Source organism: Physeter macrocephalus, chromosome 9 (genome assembly GCF_002837175.3).
Source record: "Physeter macrocephalus isolate SW-GA chromosome 9, ASM283717v5, whole genome shotgun sequence".
NCBI lineage: Eukaryota > Metazoa > Chordata > Mammalia > Artiodactyla > Physeteridae > Physeter > Physeter macrocephalus.
Genome location: NC_041222.1, coordinates 42,765,061 through 42,776,681, shown reverse-complemented (window position 1 = coordinate 42,776,681; position 11,621 = coordinate 42,765,061). Strand labels below are relative to the sequence as shown.

The following is an 11,621-nucleotide window of genomic DNA, read 5'->3' as shown; positions in this document are numbered from 1 at the left end:
GCATTCTTTCATGTGTTTGTTGGCAATCTGTATATCTTCTTTGGAGAAATGTCTATTTAGGTCTTCTGCCCATTTTTGGATTGGGTTATTTGTTTATTTGTTACTGAGCTGCATGAGTTGCTTATAAACTCTGGAGATTAATCCTTTGTCAGTTGCTTCATTTGCAACTATTTTCTCCCATTCTGAGGGCTGTCTCTTGGTCTTGTTTATGTTATCCTTCGCTGTGCAAAAGCTTTTAAGTATCATTAGGTCCCATTTGTTTTGTTTTTATTTCCATTTCTCTAGGAGGTGGGTCAAAAAGGATCTTGCTGTAATTTATGTCATAGAGTGTTCTGCCTATGTTTTCCTCTAAGAGTTTGATAGTGTCTGGCCTTACATTTAGGTCTTTAACCCATTTTGAGTTTATTTGTGTGTATGGTGTTAGGGAGTATTCTAATTTCACACTTTTACATCTCTTAGAGGAAAACAGGCAGAACACTCTGTGACATAAATCACAGCAAGAGTTTTAGTGTCTGGCCCTATATGTAGGTCTTTCAGCCATTTTGAGTTTATTTTTGTGTATGGTCTTAGGGAGTGTTCTAATTTCATTCCTTTACATGTAGCTGTCTACTTTTCCCACAACCACTTATTGAAGAGGCTGTCTTTTCTCCATTGTATATTCTTGCTTCCTTTATCAAAGATAAGGTGACCATATGTGTGTGGGTTTATCTTTGGGCTTTCTATCCTGTTTCATTGATCTATATTTCTGTTTTTGTGTCAGTAACATACTGTCTTGATTACTGTAGCTTTGTAGTATAGTCTGAAGTCTGGGAGCCTTATTCCTCCATCTCCGTTTTTCTTTCTCAAGACTCCTTTGGCTATTTGGGGTCTTTTGTGTTTCCATACAAACTGTGAAATGTTTTCTTCTAGTTCTGTGAAAAATGCCAGTGGTAGTTTGATAGGGATTGCATTGAATCTGTAGATTGCTTTGGGTAATATAGTCATTTTCACAATGATGATTCTTCCAATCCAAGAACATGGTATAGCTCTCCATCTGTTTGTATCATCTTTAATTTCTTTCATCAGTGTCCTATAGTTTTCTGCATACAGGTCTTTTGTCTCCTTAGGTAGGTTTATTCCTAGGTATTTTATTCTTTTTGTAGCTGTGGTAAATGGGAGTGTTTCCTTAATTTCTCTTTCAGATTTTTCATCATTAGTGTATAGGAATGCAAGAGATTTCTGTGCATTAATTTTGTATCCTGCTACTTTACCAAATCCATTGATTAGCTCTAGTAGTTTTCTGGTGGCATCTTTAGGAATCTCTATGAATAGTATCATGTCATCTGCAAACAGTGACAACTTTACTTCTTCTTTTCTATTTGGATTCCTTTTATTTCTTTCTCGTCTCTGATTGCTGTGGCTAAAACTTCCAAAACTATGTTGAATAGTAGTGGTGGGAGTGGGCAACCTTGTCTTGTTCCTGATCTTAGTGGAAATGCTTTCAGTTTTTCACCATTGAGTTTTTCACCATTGAGAACGATGTTAGCTGTGCGTTTGTCATATATGGCCTTTATTATATTCAGGTAAGTTCCCTCTGTGCCTACTTTCTGGAGGGTTTTTATCATAAATGGGTGTTTAATTTTGTCGAAAGCTTTCTCTGCATCTATTGAGTTGATCATATGGTTTTTCTCCTTCAATTTGTTTTGGAAGAGTTTGAGAAGGATAGGTGTTAGCTCTTCTCTAAATGTTTGATAGAATTCACCTATGAAGCCATCTGGTCCTGGGCTTTTGTTTGTTGGAAGATTTTTAATCACAGTCTCAATTTCAGTACTTGTGCTTGGTCTGTTTATATTTTCTAATTTTTCCTGGTTCATTCTTGGAAGGTTGTCCCTTTCTAAGAATTTGTCCATTTCTTCCAGGTTGTCCATTTTATTGGGATATAGTTGCTTATAGTAATCTCATGGTCCTTTGTATTTCTACAGTGTCAGTTGTTACTTCTCCTTTTTCATTTCTAATTCTATTGATTTGAGTCTTCTCCCTATTTTTCTTGATGAGTCTGGCTAATGGTTTATCAATTTTGTTTATCTTCTCAAAGAACCAGCTTTTAGTTTTATTGATCTTTGCTATTGTTTCCTTCTTTTCTTTTCATTTATTTCTGATCTGATCATTATGATCTCTTTCCTTCTGGTAACTTTGGGGTTTTTTTATTCTTCTTTCTCTAATTGCTTTAGATGTAAGGTTAGGTTTTTTATTTGAGATGTTTCTTCTTTCCTGAGGTAGGATTGTATTGCTGTAAACTTCCCTCTTAGAACTGCTTTTGCTGCATCCGATAGGTTTTGGGTCATCGTGTTTTCATTGTCATTTGTTTCTAGGTATGTTTTGATTTCCTCTTTGATTTCTTCAGTGATCTCTTGCTTATTTAGTAGTATACTGTTTAGCCTCCATGTGTTCATATTTTTTACAGATTTTTTTCCTGTAATTGCTATCTAGTCTCATAGCGTTGGGGTCAGAAAAGATTCTTGATATGATTTCAATTTTCTTAAATTTACCAAGGCTTGATTTGTGACCCAAGATAAGATCTATCCTGGAGAATATCCGTGAGCACTTGAGAAGAAAGTGTATTCTGTGTAGAGAGTGGGCTTGAGGACACGGGGAGGAGGAAGGGTAAGCTGGGACGAAGTGAGAGAGTGGCATGGACTTATGTATACTAACAAATGTAAAATAGATAGCTAGTGGGAAGCAGCTGCATAGCACAGGGAGATCAGCTCGGTGCTTTGTGACCACAGGGGTGGTATAGGGAGGGTGGGAGGGAGACTCAAGAGGGAGGAGATATGAGGATATATGTATATGTATAGCTGATTCACTTTGTTATAAAGCAGAAACTAACACACCATTGTAAAGTAATTATACTCCAATAAAGATGTTTAAAAAAAAAGTAAAAGAAAATGAATTCTGTTGTTTTTCAATGGAATGTCCTATTAATATCAGTTAAGTCCATCTTCTTAATGTGTCATTTAAAGCTTGGGTTTCCTTATTTATTTTCATTTGGGATGATCTGTCCATTGGTGAAAGTAGGGTGTTAAAGTCCCCTACTCTGATTCTGTTATTATCGATTTCTGCTTTTATGGCTGTTAGCATTTGCCTTATGTATTGAGGTGCTCCTATGTTGGCTGCATAAATATTTACAATTGTTATATCTTCTTCTTGGATTGATCCCTGATCATTATGTAGTGTCCTTCTTTGTCTCTTGTAATAGTCTTTATTTTAAAGTCTCTTTTTTCTGATATGAGAATTGCTACTCCAGCTTCTTTTGATTTCCATTTTCATGGAATATCTTTTTCCACCCCTCACTTTCAGTCGGAATGAGTCCCTAGGTCTGAAGTGGGTCTCTTGTAGACAGCATATATACGGGTCTTGTTTTTGTATCCATTCATCCAGTCTGTGTCTTGGTTGGAGCATTTAATCCATTTACATTTAAGGTAATTATTGATATGTATGTTCCTGTTACCATTTTCTGAATTGTTTGGGGTTTTTTATTGTAGGTCTTTTCCTTCTCTTGGTTACCTGCCTAGAGAAGTTCCTTTAGTATTTGTGGTAAAGCTGGTTTGGTAGTGCTGAATTCTGTTAGCTTTTGCTTGTCTGTAAACATTTTAATTTCTCTGTCAAATCTGAATGAGATGCATCCTGGGTAGAGTAATCTTGGTTGTTGATTTTTCCCTTTCATCACTTTAAGTATGTCCTTTCACTCCCTTCTGGCTTGCAGAGTTTCTGCTGAAAGATCAGCTGTTACCTTATGGGGATTCCCTTGTATGTTATTTGTTGTTTTTCCCTTCCTGCTTTTAATATTTTTTTTTGTATTTAATTTTTGAAAATTTGATTAATATGTGTCTTGGTGTGTTTCTCCTTGGATTTATCCTGCATGGGACTCTCTGTGCTACCTCTTTTCCTTCTCTTGGTTACCTGCCTAGAGAAGTTCCTTTAGTATTTGTGGTAAAGCTGGTTTGGTAGTGCTGAATTCTGTTAGCTTTTGCTTGTCTGTAAACATTTTAATTTCTCTGTCAAATCTGAATGAGATGCATCCTGGGTAGAGTAATCTTGGTTGTTGATTTTTCCCTTTCATCACTTTAAGTATGTCCTTTCACTCCCTTCTGGCTTGCAGAGTTTCTGCTGAAAGATCAGCTGTTACCTTATGGGGATTCCCTTGTATGTTATTTGTTGTTTTTCCCTATTCTGCTATTGATCCCTCCTAGAGAATTTTTAATTTCATTTATTGTGTTGTTCATCATTGTTTATTTGCTCTTTAGTTCTTCTAGGCCCTTGTTTAACGTTTCTTGTATTTTCTCTATTCTATTTTCAAGATTTTGGATCATCTTTACTATCATTATTCTGTATTCTTTTTCAGGTAGCCTGCCTATTTCCTCTTCATTTGTTTGGTCTGGTGGGTTTTTACCTTGCTCTTTCATCTGCTGTGTGTTTCTCTGTCTTCTCATTTTGCTTCACTTACTTCATTTGGGGTCTCCTTTTCACAGGCTGCAGGTTCATAGTTCCCGTTGTTTTTGGTGTCTGTCCCCAGTGGCTAAGGTTGGTTCAGTAGGTTTTGTAGACTTCCTGGTGGAGGGGGCTAGTCCCTGTGTTCTGGTGGATGAAGCTGGATCTTATCTTTCTGGTGGGCAGGACCACGTCCAGTGGTGTTTTTGGGGGGTGTCTGTGGCCTTATTATGATTTTAGGCAGCCTCTCTGTTAATGGGTGGGTTTGTGTTCCTGTCTTGCTAGGTTGGCATAGGGTGTCCTGCACTGTAGCTTGCTGGTCAATGAGTGGAGCTAGGTCTTAACATTGAGATGGAGATCTCTGGGCGAGCTTTCGCTGCTTGATATTATGTAGAGCAGGGAGGTCTCTGGTGGACCAGTGTCCTGAACTCGGTCTCCCATCTCAGAGGCACAGGCCTGATACCCGGCCAGAGCACCAAGACCCTGTCAGCCACATGGCTCAGAAGAAAAGGGAGAAGAAAAGAAAGAAAGAAAAAAAAATAATAAAGTTATTAAAATAAAAAATTAAAAAATTATTAAATATTTAAAAATTAAACAGTAATAAAAAAAGAAAATAAAGAAAAAAAGAAGGAGCAACCAAACTGAAAAACAAATCCACCAATAATAACAAGCACTAAAAAGTATACTAAAACAAACAAAAAAAAAGAACCGTAGGACAAATGGTAAAAGCAAAGCTATACAGACAAAAATCACAGAAAGAAGCATACACATACATACTCACAAAAAGAGAAAAAGGAAAAATATATATATATCTATATTTTTTTAAAAAAGGAAGAGAGCAACCAAATCAAAAAAAATCTACCAATGATAATAAACTCTAAATACTAAACTAAGATAAACATAAAACCAGAAACAAATTGGTTGCAGAAAGCAAACACCAAGTGTACAGTTGCTCCCAAAGTCCACTGCCTTGATTTTGGGATGATTCATTGTCTATTCAGGTATTCCAGTGATGCAGGGTACATCAAGTTGATTTTGGAGATTTAATCCACTGCTCCTGAAGCTGCTGGGGAAATTTCTCTTTCTCTTCCTTCTTCACATAGCTCCTGGGGTTCTGCTTTGGATCTGGGCCTGCCTCTGCGTGTAGGCTGCCTGAGGGCGTCTGTTCTTCACTCAGACAGGATGGGGTTAAAGGAGCAGCTGCTTCGGGGGCTCTGGCTCAGTCAGGCCGGGGGAGGGAGGGGTACAGATGCAGGGTGAGCCTGCGGCAGCAGAGGCCAGCATGACATTGCAACAGCCTGAGGCGCACCGTGTGTTCTCCCAGGAAAGCTGTCCCTGGATCACGGGACCCTGGCAGTGGCAGGCTGCACAGGCTCCCGGGAGGGGTGCTGTGGACAGTGACCTGTGCTCGCACACAGGCTTCTTGGTGGCTCCAGCAGCAGCCTTAGCGTGTCATGCCCGTCTCTGGGGTCCACGCTGATAGCTGCGGCTCATGCCTGTCTCTGGAGCTCGTTTAGGCGGTGCTCTCAATCCCCTCTCCTCGCACACCCCGAAACAATGGTCTCTAGCTTCTTAGGCAGGTCCAGACTTTTTCCCGGACTCCCTTCCGGCTAGCCGTGGCACACTAGCCCCCTTCAGGCTGTGTTCACACAGCCAACCCCAGTCCTCTCCCTGGGATCTGACCTCTGAAGCCCGAGCCTCAGCTCCCAGCCCCCGCCCGCCCCGTTGGGTGAGCAGACAAGCCTCTCGGGCTGGTGAGTGCTGGTCGGCACTGGTCTTCTGTGCGGGAATCTCTCCGCTTTGCCCTCTGCACCCCTGTTGCTGCGCTCTCCTCCGTGGTTCCGAAGCTTCCCCCTGCGCCACCCGCAGTCTCTGCCCACGAAGGGGCTTCCTAGTGTGTGGGAACCTTTCCTCCTTCACAGCTCCCTCCCACTGGTGCAGGTCCCATCCCTATTCTTTTGTCTTTGCTTTTTCTTTTTTCTTTAGCCCTACCGAGGTACGTCGGGAGTTTCTTGCCTTTGGGGAAGTCTGAGGTCTTCTGCCAGCGTTCAGTAGGTGTTGTGTAGGAGTTGTTCCACATGTAGATGTATTTCTGATGTATTTGTGGGGAGGAAGGTGATCTCCATGTTTTACTCCTCCACCATCTTGAAGGTCTCTCCCCAGGTAGTATATTTTTAAGGTTTGGTTTTTCTGGCTGTTTGTTGCTACTGCATAGACCTCACATCGTTTTTTCTTTCTTTCTTACTTGCTAACTAGGACTTCTGGTACAATGATGAATAGAAGTAGTGATTGTGGGCAGCCTTGCCTCATCCTGATTTTAAAGGGAATGCTTCTAATGTTTCACTGCTGAGAAAGAATTTTGCTGTATTTGATGCCCATAATCAAGTCAAGGAAGTTTCTTTTTATTCCTAGTTTCTAAAGTTTTGGTTTTTTTGTTGTTGTTGTTTTGTTTTTTTGCGGTACGCGGGCCTCTCACTGTTGTGGCGTCTCCCGTTGCGGAGCACAGGCTCCGGACGCGCAGGCTCAGCGGCCATGGCTCACGGGCCCAGCCGCTCCGCGGCATGTGGGATCTTCCCGGACTGGGGCACGAACCAGTGTCCCCTGCATCGGCAGGCGGACTCTCAACCACTGCGCCACCAGGGAAGCCCTAAAGTTTTTATCAGGAATGAGTGTTGCATTTTATCAAATATTTTTCTCTATCGAGTTGATCATTTGGATTTTCTCTTCTAATCCTATAAGAGGAAGTGACATTTTAGATTTTATTATCAATATATTCTTTTGGAAATGCCAACATTTCCCGAAAATATCTTTTACTTCCTGTAGAAGATTAGATCTCTTCTGGGATTTTCTTTTCCTCAGTCTTTAGAATAGTGTGTTCATCCTTTTCCCTTCTGCAGCATTTATCCATATCTGCCATGTTGGGTTTCTTTCTCATCTTATAAACCAACTTTTATGCAGATTTAGTGATTTCAGCTAGAGTTTCTGAATTGCCCTTGCTCCTCTCTCTGAGTTGATGGCTCCAGTTTCTGACAGGCATCCACCTCTTTCCGTAAACTTCCCTGCATTGGCATCTCCCTACCACACTGCCTAATTTTCTAGGATAAACTTATTTTTAAACTGTAATAGTTAAACTTTTAAATAGTGTGCTCAATATGACTTCTATCAGCTATACCTCAATAAAAATGTATGTATTGCTTCTAAAGTTTAAGCCATGAGTCCAGTTGTTAATCTTAAGGGATAAGTGTAATAAATACACAGCATCTAGAAAGTCTGGAAACGTAGGAAGCGGTGCACAAATTATGCTTTTTTCAACTGAACTATTGGGCCCATTGCTTTAGATCTAAAGGTACTTCACCAGAAAAGGTCTCTTAAGGTTGAAGAAAAAGCTATTGAGCATATTCTTTGAAAATGTTAACGTACTATTTTTTAATGAGTTTATCTTGACAATTCTCTGCATCTACAAAGTTTGCTGCAAGGTTCGGCCTTTCTGTAATGCTCTATACTTGGGGATTTCCCCTTTCGTAGTGCACCAAGTCATTACCAAATTTCCCTCCAGTTTTTAATCATTTGTTTTCTATCATTCTCAGTATGTCTGGTTGTATTTATTAGCTCACAGTTCTATAAGTCAGAAGACTAGCAAGGCTTACTTGGTTCTCCGACACAGCTTTTCAGGGTCTCAAAAGCTGGGATCAAGGTGTCAGCTGGCTGAGTTCTCATCTGGAGTTTCTGGAGAAGAATCCTCCTCCAAGCTCATCCTGTTGTTGGCAGAATTCACTTCCTTGCAGTTGTACAGCTGAAGTCCCATGTCATTGCTGTCTAACAGCTGTGGGCCAGGCTCAGCCCCTAGAGAGCATCCTCATTCCTTGCCATGCAGCCCCCCTCTATCTTCAGACGGAGAATTTCTTGCAGGTCAATCCCCCTTACACTTGGAATCTCTGCTATCACCATCTCTGACCTCTAGACACAAATTTAAAGGGCTCACATGACTAGGCCAGGCTCACATAAATAATCTTCCCTTTGACTAACTCAGAGTTAACTGATTAGTAGCCTTAATTACATCTGCAAGATTCCTTTTGCCACATAAGATAAAATTATCACAGGAGTAATATCTCATCATTCTCACAGCTTCCACCCACACTCAAAGGGAGATTATACAAGGGTGCAGGTCATTGAGAGTCATCCTAGGATTCTGCCCACCACACTAGTTATTTTAAAAAACTGAAGGGTATGGGCACATAAGGAAACAGTTCTCTACTTCAAAGAACTGCTCCTAAGGGTCAGCTGCCCAGTGTTTGGGTGCTGTCTGACCTGGGCCCGAGTCACTGGACAGGTAGTGTTTTTCTGTATTCTGTCACTCAGCGAGCCTCTGGTTTATGAAATCAGGCTGAGTATGCCCAAGACCTGAGCCTGCATTAGTTGTTCTCAGTCTCGCTCTATCCGCCTTATATTTAGTAGTGATTCATTGGAATCTGATGTGAGGTTATTTTTCAGATTCAGTTTTCTATGTTACTGAGAGTTTTCATATTTTTCTCTGTATTTAATGAGAAGGTGGGATCAGGTATATTGAAGATTGCTAGCCAACTGTCGTATTGAAGCCTTTCTGATTTTTGCATGTTGAGCATGTTGTCACTTGTGTTTTTATATGATTATCATCTGTTATTCATCATAGCAGTTCTTTATTTTGATCTGAATCGGATGCAGAGCTGCACCATCTCATACATTTTAATGTGTGTCTGGATTCCTAGTCTAGGGTCCAGGCCTTCTGTGCTTGCTCCCTTCTCCCTCCATGCCTCGCCCCACCTCTCCATCTATATCCCTCCAAGTCCACAATCTAAACCTCACACTCACATGATAGTGCCTATTAGGATCAATTTCCATTCGTTCACTTCCTGACAGTACATAATTTTGAGCCTATTGTGCCTATAAAGGAATACCAGAAACACCATAAGGTTATATTGTATTTATTATCATCTGTTTTAGTTTAGTTTGGGGAAGGGATTAAAAAGAATCCACAGTAGAGCATGGTGACACGAGCTAATAATACTGTATTGCATATTTGAAAGTTGCTAAGAGAGGAGATCTTAAAAATGCTCATCACCAGAAAAAAATGCTGTAACTGTGGTGATAGGACATTAACTCAACTTACTGTGATGATCAGTTCACAATATATACATAAATCTAATCACTACACTGTATACCTTAAAACTAATACATTGTTATAGGTCAGCTATAGTTCCATAAAATTAAAAAATAAATAAAATATCTCCACTGGTGAAAAATAAATCAGCTTGAGCCCAACTATAGAACTTTAAAGACAGGATTCATCCACAGTGTTCTATTTCTGGGAACGTGCATGTCTCTTTTTAAAGGAGCTCTGTTCTGTGTGGCTGGACCTTTAAACAAAATACTATCTCTGACAAGCTGGCCAATAATGAACGTGAATTTGTCCAAAGTTTAGGATAGGATGATTAAAAATTATCCAGAAAAAAAAAAAATCCAGATTCAACTCTCAAAAAAAAAAAATCCACATAGAGAGAGTAGGCTGGGTCACTGCTCAGCCTTGACTGTTCCACTTTCCTGATGAGGGAGGGCTCTTGCATAAGTATTTTCATAGGTACCTACATTTTAAAGAAAAATAAGAGTTTTCTAATTTTTAAAAAGGCAGCCTTGGGCTTCCCTGGTGGCGCAGTGGTTGCGCGTCCGCCTGCCGATGCAGGGGAACCAGGTTAGCGCCCCGGTCTGGGAGGATCCCACATGCCGCGGAGCGGCTGGGCCCGTGAGCCATGGCCGCTGAGCCTGTGAGTCCGGAGCCTGTGCTCCGCAACGGGAGGGGCCGCGGCAGAGGGAGGCCCACATACCACAAAAAAAAAAAAAAAAAAAAAGGCAGCCTTGCTGTTAGAATATAATGTCAAGAAGAGCTGTGGATAATATTCAAAGATGTATGTGGGCTCAAACAGGGTTAAGGTATAGCTGGCTGTTAGTCTATGAAGCATGTGTTTCTTGGCTCTTAACAAGTCTGAATTCTTAGATCTGCACTGAGAATCACAGATATGGGCATAGCCTCGGGAGAGGAAAGCAAGTTCCCTGTCTGTTTATACATTTGCCAATCATCCTTTTAATCTCTGTCGAATTATCTCCTTAAGCTCCTAGGAGCTTTTTATGTCATCTTTCGAAACAGTAAATCACTTTATTAGGTTTTTAAAAGAACATTCATAATGGCATTTCCATAAGCCATTTTGTAAATTAATGCAATTTCCTTTCTGTTTAACCTGTTTGCAAGAAGCTATTTTACATTTCTGCTGCAGTTCAGAAGAGCACAGTTATTTTGTAATTTAATTTGCAGCCTGGTATGTAGAATGAATGCCTTTGACTCATTTAAATTATTATATACACTAAAGCAGCATTTCTTACCGAGATTCATGAGTGTTTGTTTTGCTTTTTGTCACCCAGCATTGGGATCCCGACACAGGCCAGACCTGGTGCCTAGCACTCCATCGCTGTTTGAAGCTGCTTCCTTGGCGACCACAATTTCATCTTCTTCCCTGTACGTCAATGAACATTATTCACACGACAGGACTACGCTTTATTCAAGCAGGTAATACTTAGTGCAATCAAATTACCAGTCGGCTATTACCACACTTACATCACAGCTAGCCAGTATCTCTAAATGAGAACAAGTCATCCCTAACAACCAGGATGGGACCGTCGCCTGCCCCGTAAGAGAAAGAGGGAAAATGCTGGATATTTACTGTGACAGGAGGGAAAACCCTCCTGATTTTTCTGTACAGTTAATCATTATGTCCTGTAGAAACTATGTACTTCACTCTGTGGAAGAAGATGAATCTTTCCTCATTTTTATTTTAATAATTGTACGAGTGGATTTTTTAAGTAAGCACTCCTGGTCATTTACACAAATAGCTACAAAGTATCTGAATATTTTCTTTCCGTATGAGTGACCTTAGTAACTACTGATAGATAGAATAACAGCCCCCACAAATTGTCCACATCCTAATCCCTGGTATCTGTGATGCTGTTACCTTATATAGCAAAAGCGGCTTTTTTTTTTTTTAACATCTTTATTGGACTATAATTGCTTTACAATGGTGTGTTAGTTTCTGCTTTACAACAAAGTGAATCAGTTATACATATACATA

At 40.3% G+C, this 11,621-nt stretch overlaps 1 protein-coding gene across 3 annotated transcripts in view; it reads left to right on the top strand.

Annotated features, from left to right (window-relative positions):
- PIP5K1B (phosphatidylinositol-4-phosphate 5-kinase type 1 beta) overlaps positions 1-11,621 on the top strand; it is a 453,566-nt gene that overhangs the window by 361,609 nt on the left and 80,336 nt on the right. For all 3 annotated transcript variants that reach the window (XM_024126862.1, XM_028493901.2, XM_055087149.1), the window contains one exon: positions 10,918-11,062. In XM_024126862.1, the coding sequence (XP_023982630.1) occupies positions 10,918-11,062 (145 nt within the window). The remainder of the gene's footprint in view (positions 1-10,917; positions 11,063-11,621) is intronic.